The sequence below is a fragment of the Plodia interpunctella genome, chromosome 8 (genome assembly GCF_027563975.2).
Source record: "Plodia interpunctella isolate USDA-ARS_2022_Savannah chromosome 8, ilPloInte3.2, whole genome shotgun sequence".
Taxonomy (NCBI): Eukaryota; Metazoa; Arthropoda; class Insecta; order Lepidoptera; family Pyralidae; genus Plodia; species Plodia interpunctella.
Genome location: NC_071301.1, coordinates 8,877,439 through 8,903,853, shown reverse-complemented (window position 1 = coordinate 8,903,853; position 26,415 = coordinate 8,877,439). Strand labels below are relative to the sequence as shown.

Here is a 26,415-nt window from a genome sequence, read left to right as displayed (position 1 = left end):
ACTACGCACGCTAGCAAACTTGCATACCAGCTGTTCCGCTTTCACGGCTAAACCGCAGGATCGATTTTGATGAAATTTGGTATGTATAGTGTGAATCCTGAGGAAGGTTTAGTAGGCGTACAGTAATGGTTTTACCCGAGCCAAGCCGGGATATTTATTTAAATACATGAATTTTATTTTACAGTTTCAGCATTTCTAAAGGTCAGTAAGTACAGGGTTAAAAGTAAAAATAAAACAAATACATATCTGGTTTAGTCAGTGCATGTCAGAAACGCAGACTAGTGATTGACAGACATTTTATATTTCGCTGATAGGCCATATATTTGTAAAATGACCGTATATCAAAATGTCAGACTAAAAAAATGTAAATATACTATGAGTAAATACACATCTAATTTGAATTCCTGTTTACAACTAATAATTATTTTCTGTCATTATTTTGTTTCTGACATACGTCGACTAAACCGTATTTAATAGCACATTTAAAGGTAGTTCACAAGAACTAAATTACGTAAATAATAACAAATATCACGGTAAGAACGCACGTCAAATAACAGTAGAACTGACAGCAAACCCGGTAGAACCAGTGGGCGAAGCGGTCTTTCCAAGATTCGCGTTGATAGCTGAAAGGGGGAAGATATATTGAGTATCTAATAATTTTGCCAGTAAAGGAAAATAGTATTTGTACAAAATCCTTTTCATAAAGTCGTGAAGTTAAAGATTGAAAGTCTTCCGTATGGGTGTACATATAATCTCATATATTTCGCCGACACATAGAAGTCCTGGCGTTGTCGCATTGTTGTTCAGTTTTGAAGGGCGAGAGAGGCAGTGTAATTACATGGCATTGTGCCAAAAGACCCTTGGCCACGCCTGGTTTTACAAATGTCCATAGGCTGCGGTAACCACCCACCACGTGGGTACGTGGGCCACGTGGCTGTCCGCATTGCTACTTTTTCTCCTCCACACGTATTTTGGTATACTTAGATGTCATTATCACACATTGACCGCATATAAGTAAGTCTTGACGAAATCAAGCCAGACTTGATTATAATGTGTTACTACAGGTGATTTCTTATACATTGGCATTATTTTATCTCAGTCAGTCTCATTATTTTAGCTCAGTCGATGGAAATCAGCTGATCCATACTATTTCCACAACGTAGGTATTTAATTTTGTATAGAATAGCAGATTTTTTGTCGCGATTTTAGTTTAGGAGAGTTAGGTATTCCCATACTAAGCTGTTCAGAATCATGGACTGAGCATGTAGACAAAATATAGCCAATGTATAAAAAGTCAACCTGTATATGCGAATTGTGTTACACGGTGATTTTACTGTTTAATTGATATGATAATGAATTCTTATTAGTTTCATGTTGGATGCGAGACCCTGCCGATTGGTTTGGTGGGGCTACTACTAAAACTGCACTACTGTAAACAATAAAAGCCTAATATTAAGGACATCAAAATAGAGAGAGCTAGGCACATCAAAATAGAAAGCTCTCAAAACATCTGGGTTTTTACAAGGAAAATTGCAAACCGACTGTTCTGAGACCAAAAGTTGTAAAAACATTTTCTAACATTTGAAAAACACTCACTTATTAACATAGACGGTTTTTTCTCGGCCCGTTTTCTTTGCTTTTTTCTCTCTTTTTTCTTTAACCTTCTTTACTTTGACCTTCTTGCCTTTGACTAGGTTTTGTTCAATGTCATCATTATTGTTATAGTAAGTGTTGTCTGCCTCGACTCGCAATTGGTCTGTGTAAGATTTCAATAAATATTTTTCTTGTGCTTTCAAATGTTCTAATACTTCTTTTTCCCTTTCCTGCCTTAATCTCTCAAGTCGTTCAGATTTTGCACGTTCTAACGTTTCTAAAGTAAGTCTTCTCTGTTCCCACTCTTTTATTTTCTGTTCTTCTTCCTTTCTCTTCTGTTCTTCTTCCTTTCTTTTCTGTTCTTCAGCTATTTCTCTCTCGTACCTTTTCTGTGCCTTCTTTAGTTCCTCTAATTGTTTTTTGTAAGCTAATCGCTCTAGTTCTCTTTCCTCTTGTAACTTTAGTTCCCTAGATTCCCTACGATCATTGAACCATGTACTTTTTAAGCTTCTCAAACTTTCCTTTGTTTTAGTATTTCCTTTGTTGAAACCTACGACTTTGATAGGGTTAGATGTCGTTCGTGGTTGTATAACACTTATTCGAGGTCTGAAACAAGGAAGTCTGTATATCTTTCCTTTTATATCGCAAATGGAAAGAGGGCACCTCAGCCGCTGGGAAGTTTTAGTCATGTGCGCGTTGCCAATTCTAAAAAATGTATTATTGCTAAGCTGATTGGTAAGTGATTTTTTAATACAGATTAAAAATACAAATATCCTAAAGAATTATTGTAATACAAATTTAATCGTACGTAAAACTTCGAATGATAGGTTCGTATTGGGACTGTTGGCCTCTGTGCCTCTCTTGATGTCCCGGGTTCGAGCTCCGATGACTGGTCTGGGTCTGTATGATACTTTCTTTAATATTAGTTAGCTAATCTAATTACCTAGTGGTTGGTTGATCATTGGGATGTTTTACCTTTTATATTTGGGGACATTGTAAAAATACATCGGTTTGTTTTGGAAGAAAATAAATAAACGAAGAAAGAATTACTTTAGTTTCTTCTCATAACACGCGGAGCATTTTTTGTGGTCTGGACACGAACACGGCTGCTTTCCATTCGACGTATTAACAATTTTATTCATTGGTTATTGCATACATTTTTCAGAACTTTACCATTAGGGACACTTGTAATTTAGATCTGCAGGAAAGAATTGTGAATTATGTCACGTCTTGGACATAAGTATGACAAAGAGAATGTTATTTTTACAAATTGTCTTTGACTGTAATGTCTTGTGTGTACCATACCACATAATGGCCACGATCCCATGGAATTAGTACGTACTCCGGTTGTACGAAGAACTTACTAAATCCATGCACGATCCTTAGCCATGAGGAATAGAATAGACTACGTATAAGAAAAAGTGGAGTAAACGCACGTAATGCTATTGTTGCCGCTCAGCTGCCTAATTATATAATATTTAGTCGCCTCGTACGACATCTATAGAAAGATATTAATTATACGCCACAAGGGAAGAATTAGATTACTATAATTTTATCGTAATTTCTGAACGGCTTGTGACTTTGTACAAATGACCAAATAAACTTTAGATAGGTTTATTATGTAGAGCTACGGCGCCTACGGCAGCCTTGCTACTTTTCAAGAGTTGAAGACGGAAGGGTTTTGGCACAGATTTCTGACATATTATGCCTTAAAATTGATATCAATGGCACCCAGACTGGTTTACCAACGGCCCAAAAGTTCATAAGTTATAAATATGATATAAAAAAAAAAAACTAAGTAAGATTATATTTTGTAGTTATACACGTGATTTTTTAGTCTTAAATCTCATCACGGGGAGGTTGAAAATGGTAAAAAAATCATGTCATTAACGGAAGGACTGTTTATAGGTGGTACGGAAATCAAAACTAAGCAATGTGTTCGTCCAACTTGCGTGTAGGTATATAGGTACTAATATCAAATGTAAATTCAGTTTTACTTATAATATGGAGCTACAAGCCTCCAACTAAATAAAGAAGCATGTCTCCTTGGTGCCAAGTTAATGTATTCTGTAAAGTTAGCGGTCATGTGGACGCAAAATGTCTATCTGGAGCGCTGCATAATCCGCTAAATGGCCGGCTGCATTTTATAGCATCTTTAAAGCAAGCTATTTGCAGCCCAAGCAGCCAAGCTGTTTCAGCTTGAAATTTAGGTTTTACTAAAATTATTTCATGTCGAAATGTATACACTGGTCTATTAGGTATGTTTTGTTTGTATGTAATTGTTGTATGTAAAAGCCCAAATGTAGACCAAAAGTATGCAACACGAAAACTTTTTTTCTTTATTCCGAGGTACATACCTACCGAGCTTCTCACTAGTTTGAACAATTGAACTCAATAAATCATCATCTTCATAATCATATAGAGTGTGTTATTGCTAACACTGGTGTCAGATTTTATTCAAGCCGCCTAAAGGCATCTGACATGACTTTTACGACTACTTACCGCCATCTAGTGGCAGGTAGTCGCATACACACTAATGAACAAAGTATATAAACTGTCCACTAGTGTGCAGGTTTCCTCGCGATGTTTTCCTTCACCGGACTCAAGTGGTGGTCTATGAAAACTACTATATATAATAATAATAATAATAAATCATTTATTGCAGGCACTTGTAAAATACATGACCCATATCAAACTATAGACTAAAAAAAAAATAATAATAATAATAAAAAAAAAATAGAAACAGTACCTAATAAATTAATATTATTTACTATTACTGTCGCGATGCACGGAAAGCCAATATCTTAAGATAGGGCTGCTCAGACACTCAGATATGGTTCGGAGTATCTCGTTGTTTGAGTTTCGTATACGTGTCCAAAACGCTGCGACTCGCGATCTAATTATCGCGAAATAGTCAGGAACCCCGGCCGCGGCGAACATGCCTGACGCGCTGCAGCAGCGAGACAGCCCCATCAGGATGCGGTATGCGTTATTATACTGCACCCTGATGGCACTACGCGTTCACTTTGTGCAGTTGACCCACAGCTGACTTGTATAGAAGCATTGGCAATATGCTCTAAACAAGGTCAACTTGACCGGATTAGAACAGCGCGCGAATCGGCGCGCGATCTTGTTGCACCGCACAGCCAGAGCCCTGCACTCGCGCTCCACGTCGGAGTCATCACGGAGATCCTCCGACACCATATGACCCAAGTATCTGAACTGCCCTACTCTCTCCAATGAGGCGCCATTCAGAAACACTGGCGGTACCCTTTCCGGACCTCTTCCTTCTGCGAAAACCATGAATTGGGTTTTTGCCACGTTATACTTGAGACCATGTCTCAAAGCATAATGCTCACAAATCTCCAATAGCATTCTTAGACCACTGATGGAGGGGCTGAGAAGCACCATGTCATCAGCGTAACTGATATTGTTTACACATAAAGAGCCAATATGACAACCGATTTTGCTGCTCCTCAGCTCCTCAATCAAGCGATTCACGTACAGACTGAAGAGGTCCGGTGAGGTCAGCCCTCCCTGACGAACACCGCACTCTAACCTATAATCATTAGAGGCGCTGTCACCCCATTTCACGTAATTAGTTTGGTTCTCATACCAGTATCTCAACAGATTAACAATTACTTTTGGTACATTAGTCTCGCCAAGTTTTTGCCATAGTAAATCATAGTTCACCAGGTCAAAAGCACTATTGAGATCCAAGAAACATGCGTATACCGAAGTTTCTCTTTTAGTGTAGTAACTAATTGTACTTTTTAAGCTAAAGATCGCTGCATCCGTTGAGAGCCCTGGTCGGAACCCAAACTGCGCATCGTCAATATCTATACCTTGCCTCAGTGAGGAAGACAGAACATTTTCCAGTATTTTACCGACAATCGTTCCCAAAGAAATTGGTCTATAACTTTTGATAATGGACAAATCGGCTGTCCTATTTTTTGGCACTGGAACCACCACAGTTCTCATCAAGCTTGAAGGTAGGTATGCAGAATTAATACAAAAGTTAAAAAAATCCGCTAATATACTGAAAATATTATCACCGGCGTAAGCAACATGCTCTACACTTAGCCCGTCAAATCCAACCGCCTTGCCTCGTTTCATGGCCTTTACTATTTTCTTAATGTCATCTGGCGAAACCAAATAAACCTCGCTGTCACTAAGTTGAAAACTTAGCGTGGGCTCACCGCTCACGCCGGTCACAGGCAATGGTTTAAATTTGAAATTTGCAGCGAATCGTTCAGCTATCTGTATGGGATCATGTATCCCTTCAACACTGGCAGCTAAATTATTTTTATAGTTTAATTCTTTCGTAGCTTTCCAAAAACTTGCAAAATTTTTACTTGCTTGTTGGGCCGCCAGAATGTCCATTCGTATCTGTTCTTCATTTTGAATACACCACTTCAACCTATTTTTAAATATTTTCCGAGTTTCAACCATCTTTACATATATTTGCCCTTCCTGAGGTTTACCATTATATAGCCAGTTAATGTAGTGTTTTCTGGCCTCCTGGTGACTGTCACTAACGTGGTGGTTCCAGCCAGTTACCTGTTTTGGTCGTTTCCGTGCAACACGACAGACACTAGATTTTGCAGCTGATTGTAAAGTTAAAACAAATTTATTGTAAAATTCGTCTAATAAACTACAATGTTCTATACAAATATAAAAACGTAAAATATCACATTTAGCACATTGACTAGAAAGTTTTAGGGCTAATAAATTATTTGTACATTGCAACGAATATTTCTGAATTTCATCTACGTTTATTTTACCCCACAGCACATTCCGTAGCTTTAAATCGTCACTATTCACTGACACTTTTTTGCTTAAAGCACTTATTTTGCACTTCAACACTAAAGGGTAGTGATCTGACCAGAACACATCCAGGTCCACAGTGGCTGAGATCACAGAATCTCGCGCCGCCTCCGACACAAGGCAGTGGTCCAACCAGCGTCTTGTACCATTTCCATCGTTTATATGTGTGTAGGTATCATCAGGCAACAAAATTCGATCGATACATATGAATGCGTGTTCCGTACAGAAAGATAGCAACTCGGTCCCGAATCTTGTCCCCGGATGTGCGTTGTAATCGCCCAGCACGTACACTGCTTCGATATCCATATCATTTATTATTGCACCAATATCGCCTAAACAGCTTGTGAAATTGATCAGCGACTCGTCACTTTTATCGTCATAGGGTAAATAAGCATTAATAATTAAGACAGACCTTCCGTCTAAGTCAATACGTATGGCTGCTAATCTATCACTCGCACAGTCAATTATTGACACCTTGGGAAAAATAGACTTACGCCACATTATAGCTAAGCCACCGTATGGTCGGCCTTTTATCATTCCAACCGAGGTATCAATGGCAGATTTCGCGAAACATCCAAAATTATCGTCAATGACATTTACATATCCCAAATCGTGTGGAAATAACCATGTTTCTTGAAATACTAAAATATCCATGTGCTTACACATATCTCGTATTTGTTCCGTCAAACGCTTAATGGACTTACAATTGAATGTGCCCATAGTTATTATGTCATTCACCACTTTATCCATATTATTTATTATTGTGTGCGGGGCGAGTCAGTCGTTCACGGTACCGTCTGTATACCAAGCCAGCGGGCCAGAAAGCAGCATTCAAGAAGGTGGACAACTTGCTACACGGTATCTTTATGCGGAAGGAATTAAACGCAGTCTCGTGGTTTTGTTTTAACATCTCAACACTGAGACATTCCTCTCCCATGTCTTTGATATGTTTCAAAATAGTAGCTTCCTTTACATCCCTTGTTGTCCGCGAGACATATATGAAGCATTGAGATTCGGCTACTTTTATTTTGCAACCTGTGCTCAGAGTCCCGCGCATATTAGTAATTTTAGATTTACGTTTTTTATTTCGAACAGTAGTAAATGAATCATCCTCGTCACAATTGCCAGTGTTAGAAGGTAGCATTGAAGATTCACTTACACAGGTGTCAATATCGTATTGCGCGCACGGTCGGTTTTCGTAAGGAGCGGTCGTTGTTTACCTGAGATTATGTCCCGGTAGGTCGGGGTATGCGCCGAGTCCGCGACTACAATAGGTGCCTGCGTTTGCGTCTGCGTTTGCGTTTGTGATGGTCTAATCATAGGCGATTTTGGCGGAACTAACTTTTTGGGTCTCTTTGGTGTTGTTGATGCATTTAATAATAATTTATAATAATAATAAATATATTAGGACAAATCACACAAATTGAGCTAGCCCCAAAGTAAGTTCGAGACTTGTGTTATGGGATACTAACTCAACGATACTATATTTTATAAATAGATACATATATAAATCGACATCCAAGACCCGGGCCAATCAGAAAAAGATCATTTTCCATCATGACCCGACCGGGGATCGAACCCGGGACCTCTCGGTTCAGTGGCAAGAACTTTACCGCTGCGCCACCGAGGTCGTCATTATCGACACTAACTGCTTCGTGACGTTGTTGGACGGCCGAATGTAGTATAGATAATTCTGACGTAACTTTTGACTCAAAATCTACCATATGGCTTTTCATAAAGGACATGTCTTTTAGAAGGCGGGTGACGTCCACATGGTCGAAAGTTACTGGCGGCAAACGGTTCAAATCTTGAGCCACGAATTGTGGCTGGCTTTTTGGATCTACTTCTTTTAGGATTTTAATATCGTCTTTTATATTCTTCTTTCTCTTGTCTTCTCCTTTTCTTTGTATACTCCTGGTTCCGTCTCCACATTCTCTAAACAATATGATTTTTCCTTCTTCTATCTCTTCATCAGAGTAATGAGATGCACAAATCTGCACTATACTCAGTTCGTCAATATATTTTATTTTGTTTTGGACAAACGTCAAAAACTCGTTCACAATTAAGTTCGCCATTGTCTTTTCACTAGGACCACACGTCAATGCGAAGATACATTTATGCACTTTTATTTAACTGACGACACGACCGCCCGCCACCACGACCTCGCATCGAGTCTATATGTAGAGAATATATATGAGTCAGATTGGTATGCAAAATCACGAGTAGGATACGAACTTGAGACCTTTCGATCCACAGGCGGGCGTCTTAACCATTACACCACCACTACTTCAAACCTAAACACAAATAATGTCTGTCTATAAATAAATGTGTGTTCTTACATATCCCGTTCTGAAAAAATAAGTAAGTAGAGAACAAGTCACACTGATTGATTGAGTCGTTGCTATGAGATATATTACAGGCGCTATTTCATTGTCGATAACGAAAATATAAATAAATAAATAAATAAATATATTAGGACTAATCATACAGATTGAGCTAGCCCCAAAGTAAGTTCGAGACTTGTGTTATGGGATACTAACTCAACGATACTATATTTTATAACAAATACTTATATAGATAAACATCCAAGACCCGGGCCAATCAGAAAAAGATCATTTTCCATCATGACCCGACCGGGGATCGAACCCGGGACCTCTCGGTTCAGTGGCAAGAACTTGACCACTGCGCCACCGAGGTCGTCAAATATCTAGATATTTACTGCGAAATGCCCTGTGGGCGAGATCTTTTTTCACATCTCCCAACTTGTATAAAAAAAGTTAGGCTCTCGCAAACTTTTCGAATAATACAACAATTTGTTCATTTTCACTTTGACACTGAACTAGGTGTTATTTTGGAAATAACTCAGCGTGTAAACGTGCTGTGTTTTAGCAAGTTTTTCAATTTGCCTCCTGTACTGTTGATAACAGTTTGTAATGAAAAAAGTTTTATTTTTTATTAACTAAGTAGTAAATAAGTGTATGTCAAGAGAAAGTCGTTGTGTGTATTTCATTCCACGTAATGACCACGACCTTAAGACATACCTATCTGAAGAGAGGTCTTTTCAGGTATTGTCATAGATTTAAAAATATGTTTACGAGTATATGTAAAAAAAAATATCATACGCGCTTGATGATTATTGTAATAGTCTCGAAATTATGTGGTCTTTACTAAGTATACATACATACATACTCAAGACTATGATAGTCGGAGATGATAAAAAAAAAATTGAAATTATAATAATATTGCCTTATATTATTTTGTTCGCATATATATATAAATATTTGAAAACCAATAAATTAGAAAAATCTATTGCCCGCCGTTTTATTTAATTTTACGATATTTTATAACAATAATAGATACAAATTTGAATGTATTCTTTAAAATAGAATTTTAATTTTTGAAATCACATATTTAGTAGAATTTTAGTCACGTGCTATGAAAATGGAAACACCTGAACAAAAAAAAATGTTATGTTATTTCACAACGGTCGGCAAAAGTTTGTCGAAATTCAGGCCACATTTGGAATGCCGCCAAATCGTCGCTGGTAGGGAAATATGATTTTTTTTTACCAAAAAAAACCTGCTGTGAAACGAGCAAACACAAATATTGAATTTAAATATACCTAAAGGGAATTGAAGTTAAAAATAAAATATTTTTAAGTTTAATTGAACTTAAAAATAAAATATTTTTAAGTTTAATTGAACTTAAAAATAATATTTTAAGTTCTTTAAAATAAAATATTTTTAAGTTCAATTAAAATCTTTATTTGTACGTAATTATGTTACTGTGAAACATGGGCTACCATGAAATATAAAACACGTTTTCTTACAAATTCAAATTCAAATTCAAATTCAAAATTCTTTATTCAATATAGGATATACTTCATTTATTACCTACGACAGTAGACTTACTACTGCCAACTTCTAACGCAGGTGGAGAAGAAGCGGCGCAACAAACTTCACCGCGGCCTTTTCTCCAAAGACGTCAAATCAAATGTAGGTCTGATACAGTGAAACAATTAGTGGACACTTATATATAGGTACGGGCGCAACAATCAAAAAGGGCTGACTTGTCCGAATGTTATGTCGACTTGTTTACTTTTAAATTTTAAACTACTTAAATGCATATGGATTGACTTAATGGCTATTAAAACAAAACTATTTTTCACAAAAGCTAGTATTAAAAAATTGAAATTACTGGACACGGGACAACACGCAAAATTCCGGAACAATCCCGGATTTCCTCCGTCCATCTGGCAACTCTAGCCACGATGCGGGGCGATAACGTTGATATTCTGGTTCACGCAAGACACACGGACACTGAATTAATGTCCTGACTACAGGATTTCTTAAATACTTGTTATTTTTAATTTGATTTAGTTATGTATTTTTTCTTTTAGTTGTAGTTTAATGTAAAGAAATTATTATGTTAAGATTGGTAAATCAAATTTTAAAAGGTTACAGGTTTCAATATCTGATAAATTCATAATTTTGAATATTTTCGGAGTTTTTGCACGAAAAGTGCAAACAAAACAGCGCTGCACGCCGCATATCTGTTTGAAATACATAGCAAAATGTTTAGAATACAAACAGAAACCATACGAAAAACTTTGCCTTTTTCGAACAGGTAAGCAATTTGTCAAAGTGACGAAATGAAATTCTTTATTTTCTCAACACTAGTGGAGAATTTATTGTGATACTAGCTTTTGCTCGCGGCTTCGTCCGCGTTTATTATGTGCATTCGCTCGTAAATTATTTATGTCAATATCTTGGGTTATGAAATCGCGATGAAACCTACACCAGATTTTAAGTAAGACCATCTGTTATACAACTGTGAAAACCACATCAAATTCCATCTAGTAGTTTTTGCATGATGTGCGAACGAACACACAGACAAAAATAAAAAAAAACTTACTAAAAATACTAAAGCACCAATTAAAATAAATAAATTAAAGAAAAAAAAAACCTAATTACCTAAGAATAACTTTGTGTGTAGGATCTAGTAAATAGCAGTAACTACTCATATTTACTGAATGCATAAAACAACCGTGAAAAGATTTTCATCAAATGTTGGAAAGTATAAAAAAAATCTCTCAATCGATTACATTTTTTTTATTTTGTACAGATTTGGTATATCATAACACGGTAACGGGTTTAGTACTTATTTCAAAACGATTTCCGATGGAAATGTTGGTGATTAAGTAGTCTTTAAAACAAACACATTATTTAGCATTGCTATATTAGTAAAATTACTTGCATTTCCGATAAAACGAAAGTACCATCGGAAATCATTTAGTCGAATGCTAACTAAGCCGTTACCGCTTTATGAAATTCCAAAATTGAATTTTGGTTTTTGGTCGCTATCGGTAATAGCAATAATCGGATTTGTCGGTAATATTATAATTAGGGGTATACAGTACCACTCACCATTTTGTCCACAGACTTATATATTAGCGATTAACTGATGCCCGAGACTTCGTTCGCGTGGCCGAACTATTTTTGGTAAGAAGTAAAAAATATTCTTGGTTCTCCATTTGGTGTTCCAGTTTTCAAAATATTTTATACCCAAATTACCCAATATGTTGCCCAGGCTTATTAAGAACAAAGATTCATTCGAATCCGTCCAGTACTTTCGGAGATAAGAGTGATCATACATACAGACAAAAAAATAAATAAAAATGTTTTTGCGTTCTATTATTTTAGTCAAAAATACTATATGAACAGACAAAATATTTTTACTGTTTCATTATATGTATAGAAGATAGATTAGATGTATAGAAGCTGTGCCCCGGTGATTCGCTCCCGTGGGAATTTCGGGATAAAAAGTGTACCAATTTTCATAAAAATCGGTCCAGTAGATTTTGCGTGAAAGAGTAACAATACATATACTCACAAACTTTCGCATTTATAGGTAATATTAGTAGGATTTTGCCTAATTCGTCATTTTCGAACCCTAGCGCCATACGTATACTAGGTGAAAATGGCCGATTTCTTGGCCCATTCATTGACGCGCGCTAAGTAATTGCTTCTAATAAATAAAATAATTAAAAAGTGTATCATGAAAAATAAGGTTTTGTGTTATATAAATAAGTACAAAAAATTAAAAATTTATTCATAAATGTACTTACTTACTCGTATAAACTTAACCTTTAAGAAAATTGAATTTCTTTTATTTATTAGCGAAAATTAAAATACAATCTTGCGAATATAATTATCTACTGTATTTGACCGATAAACATACCGGTTAAATTGAAGGATTACTTCTATTGCTGGAAGTCTTGTGTAATCTTCGCTTCTGTGCATTGTACCTGTACCGATTAATTCGTCATACTTATTTCCGATTGTTATATAAAATTATTGTATGTCCCTTTGGGCGGGCCTTGGCTGTACTAACTATATTGTAAGATCTACCTATGTTTTTACCTGTGACCCTCAATAAAGATGATTTGATTTATGATGCATTAAAGCTTCCTAGACATTTTGTGCAATTTATATATTTTTATTATTTTAAGTAAGTGCCTTTAAGTATTTTAAGCACGGAGAAAAAGTATAGTTACAATGAGGCCGGCAAATAGTACTAAAGTTCCTAATAAATAGGTAAATAAAACTAGATTTATTGTTTTAAATGTGTGGTGTTGTCTATCAGGATAAGTTTCATGTAGCTCATTTAGATCTGTTGCTTACTCTCTCGTTTTCACAGCAAGCGAAAGAGACAGCTAATATTCTGCGTAGCCCGAAGTCTTGGCCAGACGCGTTACGCGACAATACGTAAGTGTAGGCGCAGCATTATGCCGGCTATACACTATCGCCGAACTCGGACAGATGCCGACGTGAATGCATGAACATTGCGTAGTTTGTATGTGAAACTGGCAATGTATGCCGAATCCGCCAATATCGGCAGTTCGCGATAGTGTGCAGCAAGCATTTTAATTATCGTCCTATATTTAGTACCTATTCAACTGATGACCTGCGCATGAGTTTATCAACGTAGCGAAATAATGGTCTGCTTGTAAATATACTCACGTCATCGGCCCCCTGTAAGTGATCCTCGGATCTAGAAACAATTAATAATAACTTAATTACTTAAATGTTTTTTTTGATACAAATTTAGTATTTACTTAAATTTAATTTTTGACACAAATTTCAAGATCTGTTGCATTCATAAGCGGAGCTCCTCCGGGGCTCCGACGCTCAAAGGCTGAGGAAGAAACCGGGAAAAATTTCAAAATTTACTTAAATCTAAGTCTACCGACATATCCAAAGCGCAAGCGAAGTAGTTGCGCATACTATGGCTTCATATGCCTTCTGAAGCAGAGAAGAGCTCAAGATATTACAATAAAAGTATATTAGTACTTTCAAATACTTGGTTGACTTGAAGAAATCCCTTTCTGGGATAAGTCCGCCTTTGTACGCGTTCTTTCTTTATTTCCCTGCTTTCTTTGTATGTGTTTTCTTCGTGCAATAAAGAGTTTACAAAGAAACAAACAAACAAAAGTTTTGGTCACACGCCTAATGACGGATCATTGTGAGAGTGACTTAATCGACACTATCACAAGCCGTGCGCGCTAACCACTGCGCCATAGATCTCCTCAATAAAGTACCTACATAGCAATGTGACCATTTTATTGTCATAACACAAGAGATAAAAAAAGGTAAAAATATTATGAGCAGCGAAACGCGGACACGTAATAAGGAAAAGCACGGTCAGATCACATTAATATATTAAAATGACCAAAACCGTCTCTACTGCAAACATTGTATGTTCCACTACATTAGTTCTTATTTCAATACGACAAAGAAAATCGAATACAGTTGTATACATCATTGGACGTGACTGTACGCGAAAGTGTTGCATACGAAACATATTGGTTTAGAAAGTCTAATGAGGTTGTCAGATTGATATTTAACAAAAGCACAATAAAAGCCGAGAAATCTAAGCCTATTTTTATATATTCAATACTTACACCAGAAATTTTCTCTGTCTACCGAATCCGTGAAGAGCTTCGGGATTCATGGTGTCACAGCCCCGGATTAACTAGTGAACACGCGAATATGGAGGACAGAGATGATGTGTTGACTAAGAGTAATTAGTACCTACCTAGGTACTTTCTTTTACTCGAAATATGTATTTATTTTCAAGTTTATTTTTGTTTTTGTAAACAAAAATAAACTTGAATTGATGGACCTAGTGGTTCGTGTTTGACAACGATTTAGATCACTAAAGACAACATAAAAAAAATGTAAAAGAAAATTTTGATTTGCGACAACCTGTGCAATAAATGTAGGTATTTAATTTTAAGAGTCAGTTTTACCAGAGGTAGAACTTGTTACAAAGGTCATCTGCATCCTCCATCTGCACCTCATTGTTATCTATTCCTAGCGCAGTGCTTACATTGTGTTCCTATTCGAAGGGCGAGAGAGGCAGTGTAATGTAAATTATAGTGTACTGTCAATTGTAGCAGAGGATCCTAGGCCACAAAGTTGGCGTGTGACATCCCCAGGGATGCAACACTAGTGTTGCAGCCGTCGATTTGATAGGCTGTATTGACCACTTACCATAAGCTCCACCTAATAAAGACTTAAGATGCTAACCATATTAGATATATACAGTGCACCAATGTTAATAAAATACCTAAGTATTAATTTTATCCACCCACATAAAGTATTCATTCAATATTATTTGGGTTAGCCGCATGCCTGTTTGTCTGTTTGGTAGTATTAAAAAAAAGATTGACTTCTGTTTTCAAGCTTTGTGAATTTTCTAATATTTTACTTTTTATTGTAAGAAGAAGAAGAAAAGAAGTTATTGAAGTAATAAGTGGTAAAATTCTAATGGTAAAATCCACTAATATAGAGAAAATGTGAGATACTCTAGTTATGTGGCTGGAAAAAAGTTTGAAATACTTCTATTTAGGGCATATACATTTATGTTTCGGTTATGTGAACTTTATAATATAATCTCCAAAAATATTTAATTACCGTGTGATTAATTTGTAAAATAAATATTTTTATTAAAATAAATGGGTCGTTGTATTTAATTTTGTTTTGAGTACATACACTTAGTCGGCAAATGAATGTATATGAATATGAATAAATTGGCAGAATAATGAAAATAGTTTGTATTTGATAAATATCCGTTTACTGTATCATGTGAAACCTTAATAATAATATAAATACTCCTCGTCTACAGCGACTGCCACACAACACGATCACAGCCACAATTAAATAGTTCAAATTATAAACTAAGTTATGATATCACAGACTCCGAATGATTTTCTTCTGTTTTGTTCACAGGTACCGCTCCCGCACCGCCGCGAACATGTCTGCTGGGTCTACTTTGTTGGAACCCTCATTCTTTCCAAAAAAGGTAATTCTTGAGGTCTTCCAAAGGCCCTTGCCTTCTTCGGCTGGCTTCCTCCAGTAAACAGTTTGAACTGCATTTCTGCCAGCGAGGTAGCGGGTGGCTGAACCAATGAGTTGTCTCTTGTCCATTTTAGTTTTTTTTTTTTAATAAAAAAAAAAGATAAACAAAATCGAACTAGACTGCCGAGCGCAAAACTCCGATTTGAAATATGTTCGCACAGTCACACAGTTGTTTGAATGAGTCGAAGCCGGTTGATTGTTGATTTATATAGCCAGAGCCACGTGCGACGTAAATGTATGATAAAGGATCACACGCGATTGTATGACGTTAGCTATGTTTGTATGTGTTATTGTGTGTAAACTTTGCACTTTGCAAGCGCGTGCTGAGAGATACGACTTTATTGGCATCCGTCGGTGTTGTGTACGTATGTAAATATTTGATGTGGAAATTTTATGTTTAATTATAAGATACCTTTGTTATCGTTTTAATAAAAAATACCCGGATTTTATTATGGGTAGTTTAACAAATAGGTACAATTACTTAATACCAGTTTAAGTATTGGTCAGCGGATTCGCATGACGTCTCACTTGTCTATATTCTCTGTACTTTAGAAGTTATTTTCTTTCTTTGGCTTCTATTCGAAATAAATAGATACAAATACTAAAAGTAATGGTTTTCAGGTAAAATTTCTTGGTCGTCGGCCTTATTTCACAATAGAAAATAGACTTTGTGTATCGTTTACGCCTACCTATTTGTTGATCGCTATAAGTCAAGCTGTTTCATTCATCTTAGGATAAGTATTATCTTCTTTAACCCTTATGGCGAAATAATACCCAATTGGTAGGAAAATAGGGATTCCGAAACTCAGAATAAAGGCAGATACGATATATACACGCTTAAGTAGGTATACATTAATATTAAAATATTATATTTGGGAATACAAAATATTGGCCAACAATTAATTATATTATAACTAGCGGTCGGACTTCACTCGGGTAAAACCATAGTAAAACATACAGCAAAACCTTCCTCAGGAATCACTCTATCTATTAAAAAAGCTCGCATTAAAATCATTGCGTAATTTTAAACATACATGTCTATATTTGTCTATGCATACATGGGTTTAGACAGACAGCGGGAAGCGACTTTATTTTATACTATCTAATGTAGTGTTATTAAATAATAATCAACCCAAAAAATACTTTCCTTTATTATTGTATACACACCTTATCTTTAGGTACTTTATATCTTATTTGTACATTACAAAGTAATAAATATTTTTATATGTCAAATTTCATACGACGCCATGTTTACTCAGATCGGTACACATCGTCCTTGTTATAGTTAAATATATGTAAGTTACATAATCTCAGCTCTTAATCTCATGAACGAACTATCTAACCTCTAACATACTATGCAATGAGGTTATTAGTAGTAGTATCAATACTTCATTAAGTAGTACCATACCAGTAAGTATTAATACCAGCTGGGGGTGGCATTATGCATTTGAGTAAGTATAATTTAAGATCTTTTTAAAACTAAAAATAGATTCACTAAAGGAATCACTTATCGAGCTTAACAGACTGTTACGGATTGTAAGAGTGGGTAGCACATTCAAATTTCGACATTAACGTGCGCAGAAAAACGTAAAGTACGCCATTTCGTCTAAACGTCAGCGGCGGCGAGCCGGTTAGAATCAACGTCAAATTTGACAGTGCAATTCCCCCCAAGTCATTTAATTTGGACATTGAATTTATGCCAAAATGGGTATTCCTAAACAAAAGAAATTTGTTTATTACATTTAGCTACAAGCACTTGTGAATTTCCCACAGCAGTATTTTTCCAGGATGAAATTGTCCTTTTCTGTTACTCTGTATGCCAAATTTCAAGAACATTGATTGAATAGATAATATATGTATAGGTAACAAACAAATATGTTACTTACTTATATATACATATGTTTTACAAAAAATTTCATTGAAGCACATATTTAGTCTCTGGGGGTAGAAATTAGAAAAACGTTGCCTGCGTTTGAATTCGAGACTTTAAATAAATGCATATGAAATATGATCAAAATTGTGCCAGTGGTTTAGCGGTGAAAGTGTGACACGACAGAAAGACTTGAGACAGACTTTCGTAAATATTAGTGTGGATGGATAAGAGAGTATTGCTACAATGTATTATGCAAGGTTTATCCATATGGATAACATTTTATTATACGAAGCCGCGAACGAACTAGTCTAGTTCTACTTAGTAATAAACAAAGAAGTATTATGCTAAATATACGGAATAAACAGTTCCAATAATAGCGAGAATTGGTAAGTATAAGTATATACAAAAGTGACGTGACTACGGACAAAATTATGGAAAGGATAGAAATTATGCTTTTTATGGTGATGGCGTCACCGCTCCGGATGTAACGTAGGACACACAAAGATGATAAAAGATAAAAATATATTTTATTTGCAAAAACACAATGAGAGAGAGAGAGAGAGAGAGAGAGAGAAGAGAATTATCCTTTGCATGTTATGCCGCAGTGAGTTGTAGGATACTAACTCGACGATATTATATTCTATAACATATACATGTGTGTTTTTTATAAATAATTAGGACAGATAAACATCCAAGAGGAATCCAAGAGGAATCATCCAATGGAAAATGATATTTTTCAGATTGACCCAGGTCAATCTGAAAAATATTTTCCATTTTCCATTTTGACATTGCTGGGGATCCAACCCGGGACCTCCAGTGTAGCATTCCGGCATGATGACCATTAGGCCACGGAGTTTATTATTTAGTTAGTTATTTTAGTTATACATTATTTAATAGCATGTACAGAATGATGCTAAATAAATAGGGCTTGCGAAGGTACGATTTCGTCACTTTACATTAACCTAACATTAACATTAAAATTTATGAATCATCAAAACAAAGCCTAATGTTCTTAGAAATCTGAAATTTTACGAAATTCTTAATCAACATGATCTATTTCATAAAAGGATCAAAATATGTTACAAAACGCCAACGTTTACAAAACCAAGGATGGTAAAGCTTCTAAAACAAACTGTATCAGCAAATCTTCTACGAGTACTGGAATAAATGAGAGTTATCTATCTTTAACCTCATTAATTTGGCTACTGGGTGATATATTAAATATCATTCATAAACTGCATGGTACATTATGTCGCGTGTAGATTCCCTGTCCCACTCATGAAAATTTCCATTGCTGTATTTAGTAAACTGATACCTCATTAGGTACATAACTAAATGCTTGCAAGTACTTCTAATCATATTCATATTTGTATATCCATATGGTATATAGTTTTTTTATACAAAAAAATGCTTAGTCGACGTTTCGCAAGAAGGCGGCTGGTTGTAAAATCACATACGAATACAAATCTACATTTTTAGTTTGTTTCACACTGACCCAGGCCATACAGCATCATAGCCAGCTAACGCTGCCGGGAACATGCGGAGATTAAAGGAGCATATGATTAAACAAGCAGAGATCTAATAGAGGTTTGACGCCAGGGAAGCAGTTCATAAAATCGGAGCTAAATCTTCAATGTTTTTTTTTTAAGCAGACCTAACCTAACATAGGAGGATGAGAGAGAATAGTAAGCTAAATACGGGTTGCCTAGTGGTAATCCTGGGGAGTGGTTTCTGTAGACTGGTCTAATGCCAACTCCACACTGTTGCCAAACAGTTTGCTAAACTTTGGCGGATTTGGTATACATTGCTATAAATAAAAACACTAATACTAACTACGCAATGATCACGCATTTGCGTCGGTATGTGTCCGAGTTCGGTGACAGTGTGAAGCTGGCATAATCACAAAGTGAGATTTGTGTACATTCATCATAATAAGGACGATGACTAACAAAAATATGTGTAGGTAATGATTACAATGTTGCATTAATTGTGTAGTTCACACAAGATAACTGATATTATGTCTGTGGAATGACCTCGCGGACTAGACAGGCGACGCGTCGCTGTGGTCTGATTGTATGAGGAAGTTTAATGACTTAAGCGTCTACGTGTGGCAATCTGTTGGTGGTGTGTGGTTCCGCCCTACAATAGGACCGCTCTACATCCAATTCTAAATAGTTTGGTGCTGAACCACTTATGTGTAAAATACGTCAGCAGGCAAACAGGCATACGGCCAACCTGATGGGAAGTGGACAACACAGCTTTTGGACGCTGCAACACAGTACCCTGTATGGTTTTTGCCACAGTACCCTGTATGCATGCATTGTGGAGAAAAAAAATGCTAAAATTTTTAATAAAAAAAACAATATATTTAAATTTAAAAAAGAAACAATATTTTTCTTGGTCACGTTTGACATATGTATGGTATTCATTGGTCAAAGAGAGGGGGTGAGGGGAAGGGGGAAAGGAGCCAGTGCATTTGAAAAGGAATAAAACATTTTTATTCCTTTTCAAATGCTCTGGCTTGCGTGTTTTTGGCCAAATTTCTAAAAATGTCTTTTGTATGGTCAAATAAATTAAATCACCCGAAAGAGTCGGCGAACAAACCAAAAAATAGTCTTTGTCATCTTCTTACCGACTACGGATTAAATTCTATATTGAAGTCATAAATAACTGTAGACAACGCGTCTGCCAATGAAATGGCTTTAATTGCTATAATCTGTGTTAGAAAATCTGAGTTAAACAAACAAACTGTAAAACGATTAAGTAACACAATTGTGTAAACATGATAATTCTTGGAATTTAAAGCCATTCTCACATAAAGCTACTTAATAATGTTAAATAAGCAATACATATAGGTTTTTTACAGGCGTGGCGACAAGCTGAAAAGCAACATCAGTATTCCCGAAGAGAGTTGACATCAGGCAGGCGGCCGGTCATAAAATCAGATAAATGTTCAAAAAGATTTATTTTTAAGCGAACCCTGGGCGTCGGCGATTGCGGTCGGAATGCAACCGGTAACATGGTGAGAAAGAGAATAGTTATTTACAGAATTATGTTAACTGTCTTTAGTTTCCATTCGAAAAAAAAAAAGTTGATACTTTGCTTTATATATTCTAAGAAGATATTTTAATGTACCCTAGCGGTCCGTCCTGACTTCGCTCGGGTAAAAACATAATAAATTATACACCTGGACCTTCCTCAGGAATTACACTATTTATTGGCGAAAACAGCTCAAAAATCCGTGAAGTCGTTTATGAGTTATTCGTGAACAGACAGACAGACGCGGCAGAGGACTTTTGTTTTGTAATAAGTGTGTAAGGAAGTATTTTTCTGTAGATAGCCTATTCTTCACAGTTTTGATATCCTCCAGAATCAGAAGAAAGATTGGTCAGTTTATTATAAATGTTAATAAAACAATATATATATACAGTTGGTCCATAAAGTTATACTATTAAGATAAAGCATTATAAAATACGTGACATCCGTCGTATCATACTTATTATTTGTTTAACTATTAAGATATAATTTTGCACATTTATCTTCTCCACATATATTTGCACAATATTTTGTTATTTGTATTGTTATATCATCATAGTGTATTAAAAATGCGGATTTTCATAACATTTCACGTAGGAATGTAGAAACAGGTCGATAGCCTAGAGTTTGATTGTTTTGAAAACAATTTGCAAGATGAAGGAATTGTGTGGCATATCCTCTTGTGGATTTGTCTTACTAGGCGACTAAGAGATAGCCTTGGTAGCTGATAGACAACAGTAGTATTACTAAAAAAGGTTGACGTCAGGCAGACAGCTGTCTGGTTCAAAATCTATATACATATGAGAGCAAGCGTATTTTACTAATCAACGCCCAGCCTATAAACCATAGAAGCTATAAACGCGTAGTGCTCAGATAAGAAAGGAGTTTTCAAAATTCGACTCCTAAAGGGGTAATAATTGGGGGTAAAGTTTGTATGAAAACGAAACGAAACTCTTTACTGATATACTTGAAATTTGGCCCAAATGCTATGCAACAAAAATAATAAAACCCGTGTTTCAGGATTTTTTAAAATATGACCTTTAGGGTAATTAAATGAGGGTGAAAAGAAATTACGAATAATCCCATTAAAATTTTTGTCAACTAAAGATATGAATAGACAGCTCAGCGCTAAACACCATTGAATTCACGTTGTTAGTGTTGATGGTTCGAAACCGATCGATAGGATCGATATGATTTGGTGAAAGTTTTATTATGGTTTTACCCGAGCGAAGCTGGGACGGGTTTCTAGTTGTATATATACGCTTTTAACGCTACGCGTGCTTCTCTGCTTCACAGACGGGAACATGTGAAGATTAGAGAGACAGTGAAGCTGTATATATACATTTTTTCCTTAGTTCCCAGACCAGCATGGAAAGAAGTAGGGTATTTAGGTAACATAATATCTCACCAATATATACTAGAGGCAGATCTGGGTACAAAGGTCGTCTGCATGGGTACCTCACTCTCATCAATTTCAGCTTCCAAACAGCAGTGCAGTGCTTACATTGTTGTGTGCTGGTTTGAAGATCAAGAGAGGTAATGTAATTACAGGGTACTGTGGCACGATAATATGCACCCTATGGTCTAACAACTAAGAATGCCAAAGTGCAAGAGAAAATGTAGAAAAGCGGACCTTAGGCTCCGGCGGAGGAAGAAACCAAGAAAATGTAAACGCGTGTATCACACCTGGTTTTGCAGGCGTTAATAGGCTGTGAAGATCACCTTGCATCCCAAACCCACCTGGTAATTTATACTAATAAATAATGTTAATAAAATTATCCTAAGAATCAATGCACGCTTCAAACACATGGCTATCAAAACACTAGGTTAAAGGACTCTTATCGAAGGTTAGACTTAAAAGGCAACAAGCCACATTACTTTATTATGATATGCGCAAAGGTACAGATAACGAAACAATAATAAATAAAAACACACATTCAAATAAATGTCATCTACTCAATGAAATGTAGAACACGGTTGGAGTGAAATTTAGAAAAACATACTTAACCTTCTAATCCGAAATTTCACGCGGAAATTGCATTTTGTTTTCTATCTTCCGAGCATATATATTTTTGGCTGTGACGCCTTACACCCCAGGGTCTGTTTGAAATTAAACCTCAAAACTTTTGAGAAGGTTTCACGACCGGCCGCTTGACTGATGTGAAGGAAGAAAGGATTATATCTACGTGAGGTTATGGTCCTATTCTAGGTCGGGAACCACACTTCGAGGGAGGTGCGAGTCATTTAACTAAATTGAAGTCTTTTATCTCTTATTTTTTGTGGATGTGATGAAACAGTTTAAAAGTCACAAAATATAAACAACAAAGTTATCATATGGCAAAAAAAAAAATAGATAAAAATACTGATAGATTCGTCGAGTCGAAAATTTTCCATTGCCTCCTGTTCCGCTAATATTATGAACACGGAAACTTGATTATACGTATACTAGATGTTTACTCGCGACTTCATCAGCGTAGAATAGTTACTTCTGACAGCATAATTATATTTTTGTGATATGTGTATATTTTTGTGTTGGGTACACACTTATCATCAGATATTAATTTCCAGGTATCAGATTATTATATTCCAGGACCAATGTTTTTGTGTGATAGTCAATTAAGTCGCCTTTGGTCGTCTTTTCAATATGATTTTCATTGCGCGAGTGATCCTATTAGGGTTCCCCCTTTTGATTTATTGTACGGAACCGTAAAAAAAGTAGCCTATGTTATGTTTGAATGGGGTTTTATAACTACGTGCATATTCGTTTTCGCGGTTTAGCCATGACAGTGAAACAGACAGAGAGACAGAAATTGCATTTTAATATTAGTTTGGAAGTTATATAGTACATACACATGACAGTTTTAATGCTTTATCTGTGTAAAGGTGTTTATTTCCAACGATTAATCGTCGAGATAAATTTAATAAAGTTCTGTGTAAACATTTCTTTTAGATAACATTATATGGAAAGTAAAATGGACGAACGTGAATTAGGTACCATTCTACTAGAAATTTCCAGTCTGACTGTTTATATATATATATTTTATTTTATTTATTTACAAGTTCATTGAAATGTTATGTGACACAGGATATACATATATGGAGTACTAGATGCGCCCCGGGTCGCCTAGTGGCAAATAATCGCATACACACTTAGTGATCGTAAACTGTCAACCGGTGTGCAGTATTCCTCACGACATTTTCCTTCACCGAAAGCAAGTGGTAGTCTACGAAAACTACTATACGAGTCAGATTGGTACACAAACTCATGTGGCACGAGTAGGATTCGAACCTGGACCTTTCGATCACAAGTGGACAGACTTAACTCAGTGACACGTATCTAGCTAATTCTCAGTTCAACAGAGGTGATGACTAAGAAGACAATGATGATAATGTTGAGTTACTGCATCGGCATGAAGAAACTGCCGGATTACGTCATAAAAAACTGCAATATTTTTATATCAGTCTGTAACAAGAAACAATAGCGTGTGCTTCCGCCTTAGAATAGGACTACTCTATTCCCCTCTGTAAGGGACGCAGTCTAGTCTAGCATTATAGCAATTAGCATAACTAACAAATAGCATTGCAAAGAAATTCTGGCTTGATGTCATCAAGGATGATTGCGTGCCAATGGTCTGACAATCAGGGATGCCGACGACCGTGTGTAGTGGAGACGGAAAAGTAGGAGAGCGGACCCTGGATTCCGACGCTCAACGGCTCAGGAAGAAATCGGGAATTCGCTCAGATGAAAGAGAGCATTGCCAAGAAGGCCATTGTCGTTAGTCAGGAGGCCGGTAGTAGAATCACAGCGAATGTTTAATTTTTCTAGGATGAGGGTGACAAAAACAAAATTGTAATACCACTGGAAGTATTGTATAATCTGTGCTAATAACCCCGTCTCCTTTAGTCGTGGGACAAGTTATCACTTATTACGTTAACCGTCAACAACGAAAAACGCGCATGTACCTACGCCATTTTGTCCAAACGTCAGCGGTAAAAATCAACGTCAAATTTGATGGTGCAACTCACCCTTAAAAGTGCAGTGAGTAGTAGTTTGTGTGCATTTGTTAGACTTTTTTTTACAGATATTTCCGCAATCTCCCAGCCTAATTGCTGACAAACTTTTGTCAGCAATTAGGCTGGGAGATTGCGTTCATCTGTTAAAAATACAGACATGTTCGGTGATAGTGTGGGCTGGCATCAGCCCACACTATCACCGAACTCAGACACGTGCCGACACAAATGCGTGAACATTGCGCAGTTAGTATGAGTGCTTTTATTTTGCCAAGGTTCGGCAAACTGTTCGACGACAGTGTGGAGCCAGCATTGTATTTGTATTTTTATCGATAATGGTTTACAGTAATCTATCGCTAACATTTGGTCTCTCAGTTATCAAAGTTATCAGTACAACCTGATTATTAATTTAATAATACCGGATTCACGATTTATGATTAGTGTATCACTAATCAATTTACAAAGTACTTATTAATAACTGGAAAAATATTACAAATAATGATAAAAGTCTACCAATTTATGTATAATCTGATCGAAGAGAAAACATTACCAGGAGAGACTTCCTTGTCTGTTTCTTTAGTCGACTAGCAATCGCCTATATTAGATTTCGGTCTATAAAATTTTTATTATAAACTAGATGTTGCCCGAGGCTTCGCTCCCGTGGGAATTTTGAGATAAAATATAGCCTATAGCAATCTTGGATAATGTACCTTTCTAATGGTGAAATAATTTTTGAAATAGGCTCGATAGTTTCGGAGATCACCCGCCTCAAACACACAAACGCTTCGTAGTTTTGTAAACTTCCATAATTTTACTTTCTTCTGCAGACCACTCCAAATCCCGTGGATGTCGTATGTGAATCCTTCTATTTTAGGGCGGGACCACACGCCCCTTTATTTAGCAGTTTTTATCAGCATGCAAATATTATGACGTTACAATTTTTAATTTAGATCAGATTGAACATTTTATTACATTAAGAATTGTTTTAGACCGAGCAATATAAATTAAAATGTTGTTATTATTCTAGGAACTGCATTATGAAATGCCGGGTAAATTGAGAGAGGATAATCGTGCAAATTGTATATTAAAATATTATTTGTTGTTGGAATCTACTAGTAACATGTAAATAATTGGCGCCGCGGCCGTACGTATACGTAATCGTTGTATTGTAAATATTTTGAAAATAATCGCTCTCTCGTTCGAGCGTGTTGCCGGTTTTCTGACTGTGATGCCCAGGGCCCCTATAAGACAAACCTTTAATAAAGATTTGGCTGCGATTTTACGACCGCCCGCCTGCTTGACGGCATCCCTCTGAGCGTGCTGTTTTTGCCAAGGCTTCTTATCCCTTGGTCGTGTCTTATGATATCCACGGGAGGATATTTATTTATTTTATTGGTGCACACAACAGTTTACACCTTGAACAATATGATAGTCGTATACGATTAAAATTCCCTCGCCTCTTCTTTCGGCATTTCTTCTCTGCAATGGTCGTTACAAAATGCACTAGCACTTCAGAAATTCATAATTTGTTGTTTTGAAAAATGTAAATTTTAAATTATTTAGTGTACCCAGTATCGGCTCCGCAGCGGTTTGCTGCACGGACATTATTTATCACGCAAAAATGACACGTAAAGAACTTGTTTGTGTGAGCCT

At 36.2% G+C, this 26,415-nt stretch overlaps 1 protein-coding gene across 1 annotated transcript; it reads right to left on the bottom strand.

The window, feature by feature from the left end:
• Positions 1-123: 123 nt before the first annotated feature.
• Positions 124-24,851, bottom strand: LOC128672122 (uncharacterized). Its single transcript, XM_053749050.2, has 4 exons — positions 24,778-24,851; positions 13,443-13,473; positions 1,597-2,199; positions 124-623 (listed from the first exon to the last, which is right to left on the bottom strand). The coding sequence occupies exons 2-4, from the start codon at positions 13,445-13,447 to the stop codon at positions 503-505; spliced, it is 729 nt and encodes a 242-aa protein (XP_053605025.1). The 5' UTR covers positions 13,448-13,473; positions 24,778-24,851; the 3' UTR covers positions 124-502.
• Positions 24,852-26,415: the final 1,564 nt, after the last annotated feature.

Bases quoted from the DNA above. Each gene is read 5' to 3' on its own strand.
- LOC128672122 (XM_053749050.2), bottom strand. The intron at 624-1,596 runs GTGAGTGTTTTT...TCCCCCTTTCAG, and splicing joins AAAACCGTCTATGTTAATAA to CTATCAACGCGAATCTTGGA.